This window comes from Triplophysa rosa, linkage group LG21 (genome assembly GCF_024868665.1).
Source record: "Triplophysa rosa linkage group LG21, Trosa_1v2, whole genome shotgun sequence".
NCBI classification, from domain to species: Eukaryota; Metazoa; Chordata; class Actinopteri; order Cypriniformes; family Nemacheilidae; genus Triplophysa; species Triplophysa rosa.
The window spans coordinates 8,704,266-8,720,527 of record NC_079910.1 but is presented as its reverse complement, the minus strand read 5'-3'; the positions used below and the strand labels follow the sequence as shown (position 1 = coordinate 8,720,527).

The window sequence follows — 16,262 nt, the reverse complement described above, 5'->3', positions numbered from 1 at the left end:
ACCATTTTTTCCTCAGAAGTTCTTCGTCAGAATAAGACTGACTTAGTTTCACTACATAGAACACAGCTTCTCTTAGACATGATGCACACGTCACGAACGAGCTAGTACAGTGTCTGGGGAGGAGAGAGTTAAGTTTTCGCAGTCAGTCCTAGGGGGGGATTATTTCTAGTGACGTAGATACATTGTGGTTAAAGATTCGGACAGGTCATGACTTGCTCGCGTGATTCAGAGTCGATTACCTTTTTTATAAGCTAATAACTTTGTTATTAGTTATTCACCTTCGGACTTACAACTTGGCAGATTGCTTACATTCAAACACGGCAAAATTAAACACTTCATGAAATGTATTTTTTATGATCTCGAGGAATGTACTCTTTAAATGCTTCACATTTCTTTGTATAATAAAATAATGTTTTATTTCAAATAACAAAACTAAACTGCAATTTTATAACAAATTAATAATAGAAAAAGTCTCTTTAATATAAACAAACTAATACTGTCTGAGCTTTTCTTGGATTTTTTTGCATTTAAGAAATATCAGCATGTCCACGTTTAGATTTGCAGTGAAAATAGCGGCCCCTGCTGTTCAAAAAATGTATTGCGATTCAGTTCACACCTCAACCGATTTGAATCGTCGCTCATTATAACCGATTTTCAACCGGCTCACGGTGAATCGTTACATCCCTACCATCTATCATGATATGTATCCTATCGGGAGGCACTTGCCAATACACAGCCCTAATATTAAAGGGATAGTTCACCCAAAAATGAAAATTCTGTCATCATTTAGTCAACACCAGGTTGTTCCAAACCTGTATAAATGTCTTTGTTCTGATGAACACAAAGGAAAATATTTTGAAGGGAATGTCAGTAACCAAACCGATCTCATCCCCCATTTACTGCCATGGTAGTGAAAATAAATACTATGGGAGTCAATCGGGGATGAGATCGGTTTGGTTAATGACATTCTTTCGAATATCTTTCCTTGTGTTTGGCAGCAAATCATTTTTTACCCGTTTGGGACAATCTGAGGGTGCGTAAATGTTGACAGAATTTTCATTTTTGGGTGAACTATCCCTTTAAATTATTACATTTGGTTCGTCACATTGTAGATATACTAGTTACACATTTGCAGCATGTAGGGGGAAAACGCACATATCAGAATAACAAGTCTGATAATATTTTGCTGACACATTCATGATCGAAGCCCGCTCATCTGAATGATTCCCAGTCGGCGACGCATGCCAGATGAATCAGCACTTGTTGTTTCTGTGCCGTAACCATGGCGGCATCATTTATGACACAAGCGGTAACACAAGCGCTCGCATTAAAATGTGCGCACGAAAGCAAGTACCGTATGAGGCCTTTTGTGCTTGAGAGGGTGAGTGGAGAAAGATGCAGAGATCAATGAAAAACACAGAAAAGAGGGCAGCGGAGGAGATAAAAAGGAACTCTGCTTGCTTGTGTGTTTGCTAAAAAAAATTGCGTAAAAGGCAGACGAACACAATGTGATGTGGTGTTAAAAGTGGTCTTGTATGCTATGCTAACGGTTAAGGTTTGCTTCCAAAAGAGACTATGGAAAAAACATGTATTCAAGTCCTACAATTGTCGGCTTCCCACAGTCTTTATAGCCTGAGGCGATACGAGTGCACATTCATGTAAAGTTGTTGGAGGCCGTATCTATCCTATCTGGCCATGAACATGTATATATACAAACATAACAACAAAATACAATTCATTGGATTTGATGCAGAAAAGGTTGCTTCTGTATCGACAAGACTTTTAGGTTAGCAAGTTTCATTCTGTAAAAACACAAAACGGCCCAAAACTGAAAATGCCTCTGGATGTGGACCCGATGCAAAGTACGGGTTGCGAAATTTGCACTTGGCAAAATGTAGATACTGTTGCCATTTGCTTCTCGTCCTTGGGAATTGGTTGTGCCAGAGGGTTTTTAAAACTATACAATCGTAATGGAGAACAGCTGTGATGCATCTGGTCCAAATGGAATCACGGAGACGTACACAGCCAACAAAACCTCTCTCAGCTCTACCAGAAACTTATTTTGGCCGTAGTGGTGAAGTGATTTTTCGCTGTTGACCCTGAAAAACTGGAAGATTATTTTGGTTTTCCAGAACTTTCAGTTACATAAGGATTAGAGTTTTGTTGGCATGAATGTAATAGTTGACATACGAGAAAAACTAGAAGCTTAAATACCAGACAAAGTTCTTTACAATTATGATGACACAGGTTTATTTTATTTTTTGTTTCGTTTTCATGACGGCTTAACTAAAGTTACAATTTGAGATTTTGCCTGTGGACTTGTCGTAAAACTATAAAATACACTCATTAATTCTGTACAAAAGTAAAGCTAGAGAAAACTTGTTACATTAAGAGTGCCAAAAATAAAGGAAGCCACATATTACGGGATACTGAAGCAGTTCCCATGGTGATCAATCACAATAACACACAGGCCTGCTACTAAGATTTCAGTCTTACCTGAACATGAGCTGATGTGCAAAGAAGTCACAAGTGTAAATCTTGCTCAGTTGACAACATTATAAAATAAATCAAAATGCTTCTGTCTGTCAACAAATGTACATCAGCAACTGTGGTTGTGTTTTATTTTGTGAATTCAATGGAACAGAGAGCATCCAGATGAAATACAGAGCACTGTTGCCCAACGTTGCCTATGCTATAGCCATTTCTAAAAGACTAGTAATGGAAAAATTCAGTAGAATAACTTGAGATCATTTAAGATAAAAAGCCCATTTGAAGCCCCTAAAAAGGATCTATGCCACTAACTAATTCCTTGTTTGCCTTTCCCTGCTGCCTAATGAATAATCCGAAGATGTTCACCTCTCTGTATCTGATAGATTTATGAGATGAGAGAAACCTTCTCTGCATTTGCAGGGTGCATCAGCAAATTCAACCCGCTGCATGATCCAGGAAACCCAAACCAAACTCCTCTCCCCACAGACCCAAACGTGGCAGACTGACAGGATACTATTATATGTGGGTTATGCTTTGAAGAATTGTAATGTAATCTACATCTATAAAGGCTTTTATAAAATTGAAATTGTTTAATCTTTATTCACTTTTAATAGAAGCTTCACAGGCATTATTGAGCATTTTCAGTCAGAGTTAATAATGTACAATTTGTTTGTGAGGTTCTCAAAACACATGCTATGACGCCATCTTGAATCTTTACATTTACAATTGTAAAATTAAAAACACTTTTCAAAACAGATATGAACTATATAACCATAGACTTTGTGTATCAACAGAGAGCTGACAACAAACACGGAGACAAACTTTACATTTACATTAATATATCAATTTCACCAGCCTTATAGCATGTGGGTGGCAGGAGTGCACACTAGAGTATCTGTTGCAAAATCTATCCAAAATGTCAATCATTAATACAGAAAAAATGACTGTTAAAGACAAATAATAAGCCCGAGAAAGCTTTTTAATGAGAAGGTAGAAGAGTGCAGGGGTTGATGTCTAAAACACTTTTTTGTGTCAAAAACACTTTTATGCCTCACAGTAAACAACGCCCTCTTCAACATGCTCATTACTTGAAGTGATACCAGGCGTACGCTCATTCATTCAACATGGGTTTTATTCCTCTGGTTTATCGCTGCGGTAACTCAGGTAGACAAGGCATGCGGTCTACTTTAAAGCAGTTCATTCAAAATTTGTCATTACTTACTCACCCTAATGATGTTTCAAACCCATTATAGGTAAATAAAAAATACTTTCTTTGGTGAGAAAGACTGTTGACGCTGTTCTCTTTTTTCATACAATGAAAGGTATGGTGACTGAAGCCAACATCTCCTTTTGTGTTCCATGGTTTGAACATTTTTGGGTGAACTGTCCCTTTAATGGTCCAGTGTGTAATTTTTTGGAGGATCTACTGACAGAAAAGCAATATAATATACATAACTGTCTTCAGAGCCGTATAAAGACATAATGAAGTGTTATGTTTTTATTACCTTAGAATGAGCTATTTCTATCTACATATTCCACGGGTCCCCTTGCATGGAATTCGCCATGTTGTTTCTACAGTAGCCCTAAGCGAACAAACTGGACCTTTAAGGGCCTTGCCTTATCTTACTTCAATTGCTTGGTCAAAATCCAAGTTCAATCCCAGTTTACCAAATTTAGCCCAGATTGCTTTCATACCTGCCTTCATAAGTTATGATGATGACCTGAAGGACTAGTGCTGACCTCAAACCCATTACAGACCTCCACCTACAGCCACAGGCATTTGCTTATTGGGTCACCAATATTAAACTCCTGTGTGGACATTCCCTCCCTTCATTTAACATTAGTACGCCATAGCTGTTTAAGGCAAGCCTTCCTAGCCACCTGTCCTGACCCAATCCACCAGAAGATTATTGACTTCCTGAGTCAGATAGGAAAACAGTGAGATAGGAAAACAGCATGTGTGGAAAGCTGAAGAACCACAAAGCTGTGTGCTCGGCCCTCTTCAACTGACTGCACATCCATGAAACCCACAGTGATGTTCTTCATACGTTCCCCACAGTGAACATCATAGAATCTTATGCACTAGTTATACACTATATTGACAAAATCTGTCTTCGGGTCATTTACCAGCATTATACAATTGTTCAACTTGCAAAAATTCAGGGAAAATCATAGCACCAATCATATCATTAAATGTATTACCATAAAACTTGAAAATTACACATTGGAAAACCTGGTTTTATAGACTGTTGCAAAAAAATCCCTTACCAACCGTGGCTTTGCAAAGTTACAAATCGTTCAGCTGTGCTGAGTCACATCTGTACCCATTTATACAGTATTGATTTTTTATTCCCTTCTGGATAATTTATACTGCACAATACTGAAACTACATACATTATGTTCAAAACTTATTGAGTTAATGTACTTGATGGCTGGTTTCACCGTCTCACCTGTCAGGCCGTTTACTATAGGCGGTCTCTCTTCCTCGTCCTCTTCCTCCGGAGCTGCGCTGTCCTTCCTATCCATTTTACTGACAGATGTGGTGCGCTTGCGTTGGACCTCGGTGTCAAACTCCTCATCAAACAGGACCTGGTCCACAAGGTCTGGCTGCACTGGACTGGGTTCTGCTGGTGGCTTTGGGGTGCCATAATAATTTCCTGCAGAAAAAAAGATTATAGCAAGGTTGAAATCATATAAAATATCAGACTAAATACTATTTTTAAAAACGTAATGTAAATTAGAAATGTTGCCTCAGCAATAAATTGGAAAAACAAATGAATTAAAACTGAAATAAAAACAAATTCAACTTGTACAGCATATAAAAAATAAAATGACAAACGCAAACAACAAAATTGCTAAGAATTAAACTAAAATTTACATAAAAACTAGAACTATAAAATAAAAGCTAATTCAAAGTATTAATAAAGCTATAAAACTAGAAAAAACTATAAGAACTCTGGATTACATGTTGTGAACCTATACAGGTGATTCTACACTGATGTGCACTGTAAAAAAGTCAATAAAAATAAGGCACAAAATACTACAATATTTTAAATATAATATATATATATTTTTACAGTGTGGTTAGAAGTGAAAGAATTACATACATTAAAGTTTTATTTTTTGGCTCTTTAGACACTTTATATTTTGATGATAATAATAATAAGTAACAATATAATAGTACTAGTAATATTAATGATGATAGTTTTAATAATGACACAAAAATGATGGTGTGAAAAACTAAAAAACGACAACTCAAACTCGAATCATCTGCATGGCCACACACCTGAACGTGCCGCAGCACTTGCTCTGACTGTTCACCCAAGGAAGGCTTGAGGTAATTCTGATTTTTCCCAGACATGATTTATAGATGTGTTATATGCAGTGTGTTGTGTACAAATAACCAAACCCAAACCTCAGTCACACTGAAAAATCTTCCTAAAGCACTTTGTCTTTCAGACTCGCTGGTCGCTGAACGTGCAGAACAGCATTGTAATGCCACTGAACTTGCAGTATATCCTGCGGCCTCACACTGTTCAGGGAGGCTCATAAGTCTTGTTTGTTATTCGTCAACACTGCAGCTCGGCACCCTGCGGTGCTCCACTGGACCAACGCAGTGCTCTGCTATTTTACTCTTATTTATTGGAAACGGTCCCTCACTGGAGATTAAAGCTGTGATCTAATTCACAGTCTCTGCTGTATGTAGTTTTCAGTGCTCCATACACACGGAGCAGGAAATATCTGTAAGAGTTCACAGAACAGAAAAAAAATCACTATACATATTGCACACAAACATACAAATAAATACACTACCATTGTACGTAAGTCTTCACAGGGTGCTATCAAGCGATTTGAACATACCCTAACTAGCCATGTGGCAGAGAGGTCTGTCTCATAAGTTATATTGTCCTGAGCCCTGGATGTGCCTGATGTAAGAAAGGTATCACCAGACCACATGTGAATCTAAACCAATGTACCATTTTATGTCGTTCTCTAGTGGAAGCTGCTGACCTACTTTCTCAACAATTCACAATAACACAGGCTACCCGACCGAATGAGAAAGAAGGACGGGAACAGCGAGAGCTCCGAGAATTATTGATTCATTTGCTGTTCTCGACAGCTTCGGGATCTGGAGAGCTGTACATGTACTAACATTACGCTGTCAAATACACTGATTTCCCAATCTACTCAATCTACTCCAATGTCGTCACATTATAGACATTCAGGGACATGGAATAAGTGGACTTGAAATAAGAAAAGGTTATTGCTTTAAACACAGCACAATTCCCATCTGAAAAATGTTTAGCCAACCACCCTCACAAAGACACCACCGAGCGCCGACACAATAAAGAACATGTTGAATCATTCATTTTGTTTCAGGTCAAATATTTTATTTAGTAAATTTTGCAAAATCTCACCATGAGGATTTGCCTTTAATGTATTCCTAACAGAAATGCTTTATTTAAATAAATTTTTTATTGCATTAATAATTCACTCACAGCTGTATTTGTTGATAGTGTTAAAAAAATAGTGTTTGATCGCCAGTGTTAAAAAGGGTCAAATTAACTCTCACAGTGTTTATATCCACACTTTGAGAGTGTGGATTATATATACACCGTGAGTGTTAATTTGACCTTTTTTAACACAGGTCGATTTTACTGTGTTTCAACAGCTTTAAACTGCGATTCAAGTTCAGAAGTATACAATAATGCACTTTATTTAAACACATCGAGAGAGTGAGAGACGTGCAAACGCTGATTCACTCGCGCTGATTTTGAAATAACAGATGGTAAGACGTATTTTATATAACTTACGTCGCAAACAACATTTTCAAATAAGAAAATATGTTGCCACATATTATAACTGCTAACATGTGTGTCATGTTTAATAACATTATTTTTTTTATAAAAATCGATTATTTGTTTTTATGGATCGATGCAGTAATCTTTCACATTATCTCCATCCCGATGCATCGTAAAAATGATTTTCTACTTTCCACAGCTCTATAAATACCCTACCAAATTACTCATAAATTGACAGATTCATATACTACATTATAGTGAAGTCATCCCAAAGTGTAAATCATTTTATAATGTTTTCTAACAAGCAACAAAATCACAGGCCTAATCTGCTATTTTACATCAATTAGAACACTAAAAATCAACAGGTATTGGTCTAGCTTTTGTTGAAACTAGTAACTTTGTATTAGCACCTATTGTATTATTGCATCTGTATGACATATCGTTTATATGACAAGTTTTCTGTAAAAGGAAACCTTTATGCTTCTGTTATAGATGCAAATCTGATTGTCACCTTCACATTATGTAAAATATAACTAGAATGACTCCAAAGGTAATATACAACTTGTCTGCGGATTTTTTATTTGGTGTGTGTTTTCTATATTGGGGTGGCCGATGGGAGGGCGCCAATACTGATCTCGCATACCCCTCAGAAAATGTGCAGTTGCTCCCCTGCCATTTACCTTCAAAATTCAAGGTCATGGTCAAGCAACAACTCTGAGCTGGACAGTGTTTTGTGTTATCCCCCAGAGTAAAGTTTTGCTAGGGAAATAATTGACCGGTGAGCATGATGTAATATTCAGTAACTGGTTTGCTCACTGCTATGCTGACATCACTGAAGTTTTAAGGTGTAAACTTTCAGTGTCATGCTCCAATGTTAGGCCATGTTTATTTTTTGGACCATAGTGACTTAAATAAGCAAATTTCCCACAAGTTTCTTTAACCTCTAAGGAGTTAAATCATTATTTGAGGCTTCTCAGAGTGACCCAAGATAAGAAACAGAATCAACTGCCAACCACAATGAGAATTGAGCAATGAAAACAGTTCCGCCAATCAGACCTTCTCTTTATTTCTGTCTATAATGTACCAGAAAACTCATCTTGTCATCTTCATCATGTCTGATATCAGGGGCCAGTTACATAAGCATATAGTCACTATAAGACTGTGTCTTAACAACCAGTCTCACTGACTTGTAGTTAGTTAGGGCAAATTAGTATTACCGTAAATAGTATTCTTAATTGTGAGCAATTGCTGCCCATTTTCCATCAAATGAAAGTTCCTTCTAACACCTCCAGTAGAGGTTCACACACCAAGATGGCCTGACTTGACCCCTCTCACTCAAGTACATTAATAATCATCCCATAAACCAGTTACGGCCAAAGGAAGATGTTATAAGATGCTCTTTAGCAGAAATTGCAAGGCTCATATTCAGCTTACAGTAACTGTGTCTGAACAGCACGTTCTGTGTTTCTAGTGCAATGATTTTTTTTAAATTATACTAGGAGTTGCTCCAAGTGGGTAAAGGTCAGAGATGAGTCAAATCACATTTAATGCAAGTTTAAGATTGCGTGTGTGTTGTGTACAGAGAGAGGAAACATCATCCAGGGAAAATTTCAGTGACAGGTCTGTATTTGTAGTGCTAGTTGATCGTCACGGGTGAATCGTCGTCCTACGTCAGTTCATCTGGGACGGCGGAGCCGACACGATGTTATTTATTTGACACGAAACACTCACATTTTAAATAACTACCTGCTATCAGCCCGTCTCTCTCATTTCTCCTGTGTGCTATTCAGTGTGAAAGGAAGGTGGTTTCAAATCATCCCTCTCCCTCCGACAGCGGCCAGCCATCACGCACAGATTAATGCTAGCAAATATCACGGATCTCGGCGGACGACCGTCCCCTCCGCTGCGCGCGCGTGTTTTTATGCTCATTAATCAAGGATGGTGCATTGCGCTGTTTGTGAGCGATCCATCATGCTGTGGCTGCTGTTTGAGAGGGGACCCTGACGGCTGTGACATGGCATGATTGTGGTCATGATTTGATCGCTCTTTTCTACTGCGTGGCATGCACCGGTGTAATTAAGTCAAAGCCTGAAAAAATGACTTTACCGTGCTTTCCTGATGTAGGGGTATGAGTGCGTAATATCCCAAATTTAAGTATTCCGACACTCTGATCCCTACTGAGGGAAAGAGAGAGGGTTGGTGTTTTTTTTTTTTCTGTGAAGTATTCACATGGGTTTTAAGTAGTTTTGACTGAGAGGAAGAATGTTCCACCAGGAAGGAGTTGTGAAGCGGGAAAGTGATTTAATGCCCTTTTGAGAAGACAATACAAGATGCCGCTGGTTTGCTGAACGCAAGGTTCTTGATGGGGAGAGATCAAAAAGACTGAGGATGAACTTCCTGCTTCACACGCATAAAATAAACCAAGAGATGGTATAAAACATCCTTGTTGTTTCCCCACTGAGTTTAGTAAGGACAGGAAAGGCTGAAACAAAGGTGTTTCGCTCATTGAAAAAAAAACAGTATAACATACAGTATAAAGCACATACAGTATAGGGCACATACAGTATAAAGGTTCTTTAGTTGCAAAATGGTTACAAGTCCCTGGTTCGCACATGTGTAGTTCATCACATGTTCCACTAAGACTGACAACAAGATATATACGGTTTTGTAATTTTATTTTTTATATATTTTGATAAAAGGTTTTGCTTTTAAAGTGTGGTTCTTTTTAATAAATGCTATTTTGTCAGATACGCATGTTGTTTTCTAATGCATGAAGCTCATCTACATGCATTTCGGGGGTCACTGTACCTTGAAAAAGATAATTGCTCTTTACCTTCCAAAATCTCGGATGTTCAAATTTGCTGTTCTTCAGCAAATGGAAAAAAACACTTTTGTTGATGTTAACTAGCACTCATAAATACTTTTTATTGGTTAAATATTTGCAAGGTTTCAAAAGGACAGCCGCGATATCCAAATACGCAATATCACCTAACAAGGAGTAGTTCACTTCAAAATTTGCCCCCATTGACTTTCTATAGTAGGAATAAAAATGACTATGAAAAGTAAATGGGGGCAAATTTTGAAGTGAACTACTCCTTTAATAACACTTATTTGCTCAACAGGTACCTTGACATTCTCTGAACAAGCCTGTATACAAGCACAATAGCCTAAACACATTTACATGCTCTATAAATCATGACTTGTTTCAAGCATCATATTCTTGTGAAACTTTACTCACGGGGGGACAAGAAATAACTGACCAGAACTGACGAGTGTAAAGCGATCCTTCGAACTGAAACCCTACGAGTCAAAGAAACAAGCCAAATGTTTCATGTACAAGGAATGGTACATGAAACATTTGGCCCAGTAAAAGTCATTCCCCGTGACATTTACATTGACCAGATTTAATTTTACCCTGGGAACTACAACTGAACCAACCATTAAACAAGGCCACCCGGTGACTCACCCAGGGATCATTAACCAAACCAGCCAGCCACCTTCCCACGCGCCCAAAGGCTGACACTTCACCGCACACTTATACTACTGCGTTGATCAGCGAAAAAGCTCGCAGCTAGGATGAGAGCGATGTAAATCGCGGGATTTGAACACCATCTGCTATTGAAAGTCAGTGGGAGCTGTTTGCGAAAAAAAACAAACGCCCAATAGCACCGATCAGCACGCTTGTCTCTCTTCATTAACATATAAACATGTTGTGAATCAGTAACTGATTGCTGTGGCTACACGGTAATGTAACCCACATGAACGTCTGCTATGCTAATGCATCGAATTAAAGAGCAATACATTAAGAATAAAAGAAAGCAATGTTCTAACATCAACTGAGATGACCTAGTTATAGTGCTGGTAAGGCGGTACTTTGTTATTCCTCCTCTTTCATCTCTTTCTATCCTTTCTTTCTCATTCGCCGCCTTCTCTTTCTCGTTCTTCTCAGGTTGCTTCATCAAAACCTCATACAAAATTCAAGGCTAAAGCTTGAAAATCTCCTACTGACTTTCATTTAGAATGCCATTCTAAATCTAACTACGGGTGATAATGTCATTATAATCCTTCGTGCATTTATTTACATACTGAACTGTGATTGATCTTCTCTTTTTTTAGTATATTGTGCAGATTGCAGTTGCAACTGACGTACATTTCAATAATGCAAAACCAAAACCTAAAGCCGACATAAAACTTCAACACTTCCTTTACAAATCCTTTAGCTGCTGTGCACGCAAGTGCTTTCCTTCTAAAAATGAAGTTAGTTAAGCTATGTTCTTTCAGTATAACATCATGCCCACAGAAATGAACCTTGACTCTCTATTCCTACACACTTTTCCGTACCATCATAGGTTCCACTCTCCAGCAGCAGCCCGCTCTCCTCCAACACACGAAACTCCCCCACGCTGATGAAATTATAGTCCACTCCTGGAACCTCCCCATCCCGAGGTTGCCTTGTGGTACCTACCGAAACAAACATGACAAAGAGTCACAAAATGGTAGGTGAAAATGCTTCTTCTGCGTACAGAGTGCGTGTAAAAAAAAGAGTTGAATGAATAATGAATTCTCTTTACCCTAAAAAAGACATGCTATTCACCATGCTAAGCAAACGGCATGAGAAGTCACATTGTGCACGAGTCGCATACGAATCACTGAAATGAATCTTTTATGGTGTTTTTGCATCAACCTCCAGTTCCCATTCAATGTAACAGTGAGAAAAAGAGCAACCTGTAAATTGCTTTCATGTTTTATATGGAACATAAAAGAATACGATATTGGGGTAAATGACATTTCTGGGTGAACTATTACATTCATAACATTTTATTGTGGTAAGCATGCATTTGACCTTTATGAGTGTCACTTCACAATGACAATATTTTACTGTGGAACTCATGAGGACAGCATAGAGGTTTGTGGAAGTAAAAGGTTGTGTTTGCTGAAACTTATTACAAAAAATCATCTCAGTGTAAACTGCGAGGCCGGAACTTTATGATCATTTCATTTGGAAGGCATGTGCGAGTATTCCCAAAACAATAATGGCGGTCTTGTGTGTCTTGTGCTACACAGCATATGTACTAACGTTTCTCCAGCAAAAAGTAGATGTATTGCACCACTACAACCAACGGATACACATTATTTACATACACCAACCTTTAAATACACATACACGCCGACAAAGGATATTAAAAGCACTTTACAAAGTGACATCACCATCCACTGGCCTCTGGCATGCGCAATGCAGCATTTTTATCCGTTTTCTCGGATCTGTGTTAATGCAGATCGTTTTGACAACGGTGTCGTGTATGTACGTGAAACTTTTTCCGTGTTCTACTCCATCGTTGTCATATAAACATACTCTTCATTCTCTCTCGCAGGAGGAAGTGCACACAGAAACTCTCTCTTTGAACAACCAAGCAGCATGACTGACCCAGGTTAACCTCTATTGTCCACTGTGTGCACCTTTAAAACGCAAAACAATGAAGGCACACAACCAAACAATGCCGGAATGATTCCCAAATCTCCAAAGCAAATATTCAGTGCTCTTGTGAAAGTCTCCTTTCCCAATCATAAACGCATTTTACACTTTGCTGGCTCCATCAATAAAGTCAAACCTGACTGACAGTCACACACCGCTTCCTGTGGAACACAAACACAGACGCCAGTTTCTCTGCTGGAGGAGGATAAAAAAACAATTAGCTATAGAGTTCTGCACATAACCACATGAAACACTGCCAGCTGCCCAAGTACATTACCAACAGCCCTTACAATGGCATACAGCCTGGCACACTTCAACACGCAGCGCTGCAGAACATCATGAATAATTTGTTTATTATTGGGGTTTACATAATTTACTAATGCACATTCCCATTGCAAGTATTATTTTGCTGTAAATGATTTGTGTTTTCATAAACTAAAGGTATCTTATCCTGAATATGAGCATATTAATAAATAATTAACCATATTAATAATCATATTTTCTGAATTTAAAGGCAAAAATTAACAATTGTAGGTTAAAAGATAGGCTTAAAGGTGTACTTTGACATTTTCCGCATTAAAACTGTATATTATGACACCAAACTGTACTGTGTATACTGTAATGTGAACTCATACATAGTGAGGTGACAAAAAACTACAGCTTTTATAATAAGGGGAAGCACATCCCCGCACTCAGTCTTACTTAAAAAAGTATTTATTTTCTGGCATTTAGGGTGTAATAAATTATCCTCGTACTTTATTGAACTGATGGTGAGCGTTGAGATTTCTTACATGTTTAGGAGATGTCTAAAAGCAAAGTTGTAAATCTTTTCAGGTGCACCGATCAATCCTTTAAGATCAATGACCTGAAGCACTTTTTTCCCTTGTTTTATCTGTGGATGAGGTGAAGAGGGGTTACCGTCAGGCTATAACGGATATTAATGCCAGCAGCAGAAGGAAGGGAGGGAGCCGAGCTTCAAGGATTATGTGGCAATTTGGACTCCGGGCGCTCTCCTTTTCCCTTTATTTCCAACGATGCGGCTTTTATGACTTTTCTGTCCTTGTGTTCAGAGGGACAAATGTGATGCTTCCGTTCCATAAGAGTTCATTTAAGCAAAGGCTGGGACGGCTAGAGTAGTCAGCAACTCATAAAGGCCTAGAATTTTATTAAAGGGATAGTTCACCCAAAAATACAAATTCTGCCATCATTTACTCACCCTCTTGTCATTTCAAACCTGTATGACTTTCCTTTTTCTGCAGAACACAAAAGAAGATATTTTGAAGAAAGTTGGTCACTGAACAGCACCGGCACCTATTCACTTCTATTGTATGGACACAAAACAAATGTAAGTGAATAGGTGCCGGTGAACAACATTCTTCAAAATATCTTAATTTGTGTTCTGCGGAAGAAAGAACGTTATACAGTTTTGAAATGACAAGAGGGTGAGTAAATGATGAAAGAATTTTTTTATGGGTGAACCATCCCTTTAAAGGTGAAATGTGTTGTCCATGCAACTAGCATTGCAAAATGAATCTATGAAAGACAATCATACTCGCACTACTAGTTAAGCCAATGTTAGAGTGTCAGTATTTTGGAGCTGTCTCTACATATTAGACAAGAATCCCAGAAACACAGAACGTTCCCCTAACTTTAGTTTTTAGTTTCCTTTTGGTTATTTTTTATGGGAACCAAAAAATAACGTTCCAAGAACGTTCATTTCAGGTTTGATTTTTGTAATTAAAAACTAACGCTCTATTTCCCGCTCTGTAAGAAAACTTAAATACTAACATTCTGGGAACCAAAATTAACATCCTGGGAACGTTCTGGGAACCAAAAATTGTTAGCAGGGATGAATATTTTTATATCGATAAAAATCACAAACTTCATCTTTATTGTTATTCTAAACAGATTTGCAGCTGTGCATTAAAAGAATCCGAGACTTAAGAATTCTGGGAAATTTGAAAGTCACACTGCCTTTACAGTCCAGCAACGTACTAAACACTGCCTGCAGAAAAAGACACGACGGCCCTCGCTGTCCTTCAGCGTTATTGTGATTAATAACTCGCATTTAAAACATAATTCGATTATTTTACAAGACTGAAGTCTGGAAGATGAACTCCGACAGTTCGCTCTGACAAACCTGCTACTACCGGCACTATTACGTAAATATAATTAGATCTGTCCATCATCTAGCTTTCTGCCTATTGTGAATGGTTACGCTGAAGTGAAAAAGCATGAATGAAGAATAGTGAGTCATGAGTTCGGATGGCCCGTCACAAGGACAGCTGATGTTAATGACAGGAGAGATTACAGGTCAGCCCACACACTGAGCTTGTGTCTTATGCAATGCTGATCCACAGAGAGACTGAAACATCTGCCCGAGTCTGGTCTTCATTAAAATCCCCAATCTCATGCCAGGTGCAGGACTGGTTAATAAAAACTGTGCTAACCACACCAACATTCTCCAAACCACCTGGGACAGACCGAATAAAATTAAAAGATTACAAAGAGGAAAAGCTGTAATTAAAGATGTTTGAGTAATGAAGGCATGTGTTTCACTAATTCACTGGTTAAAGGCCAAACCACAAATTCAGTGACAAAAGAAAAGCACATTTGGTGATTATGTAGTTGTGTGTTGGCAATGATGCCAAAAAGTCAAAGATGGTTGCCGTTTTGTTCCAGTGAGTTTATGAGAAAAAGTAGCCTACAATTTCTAACTGAACATTACTGGCAAGTCATTGTAAAATAATTATGTGGTATTAGCAGGGCTACATTTACACTTTGAGATTTAACAACCTTAAAAGTAATAGTTCTTCCAAAACCCCCCCAAAAAATGTGGATTGTGTGGAACACAAAAGAAGACATTTTGAGAAACGTTTCAGTGGTTTTTTGTCTATACAATGGAAGTCAACGGGGGCCAATGCTGCTTGGTGACAAACGTTCTGCAAAATATCTTCTGTTGTGTTCTGCACAAAAAAGGTTTGGAATGACACAAGGGTGAGTAAATAATGAAATATGTTATTTTGGAGTGAACTACTCCTTTGATTCTGACTGTCAGACCTACAGTCTAAATACTGTATACTCCATTATTGTACACAGCTGAACAATTTTTGGAAGAATATCCTGGACACTCTTTTTCATATAGGCTAAAGGAAAAAGGTGATTTTTGATTTTATGAAAAAGAGTGAAAAGCTTTTTGTGTCCCACAGAAGAAGAAAAAACAAACACGAGAGTGAGTTGAAAGAAAAGACCGATTTTTCATTTTTGGGTGAATTGCATACTTAATGCGTACCTAGAAAAGAGCATATCATCTTAACAGCTCATAAAGACAAGTTTGAAGACTAAAAACATCAGAGTAAAAAAAATTACCCTTATGCCGTTTCATCCTTTCCGCACTAAATAAAAGGAATGTTAAAGACTTACAGAGCCAGTCACCATTTGCATACAGCATCCTTTTCCGTACAATGTAAGTGAATAGGGAATCAGTCCAAAACATC

At 38.0% G+C, this 16,262-nt stretch overlaps 1 protein-coding gene across 6 annotated transcripts in view; it reads right to left on the bottom strand.

Annotated features, from left to right (window-relative positions):
* The window catches only part of magi3a (membrane associated guanylate kinase, WW and PDZ domain containing 3a), a 115,795-nt gene that overhangs the window by 29,658 nt on the left and 69,875 nt on the right, over positions 1-16,262 (bottom strand). For all 6 annotated transcript variants that reach the window (XM_057319250.1, XM_057319252.1, XM_057319249.1 and 3 more), the window contains exons 3-4: positions 11,634-11,753; positions 4,941-5,147 (exon numbers count right to left, since the gene is read on the bottom strand). In XM_057319250.1, the coding sequence (XP_057175233.1) occupies positions 4,941-5,147; positions 11,634-11,753 (327 nt within the window). The remainder of the gene's footprint in view (positions 1-4,940; positions 5,148-11,633; positions 11,754-16,262) is intronic.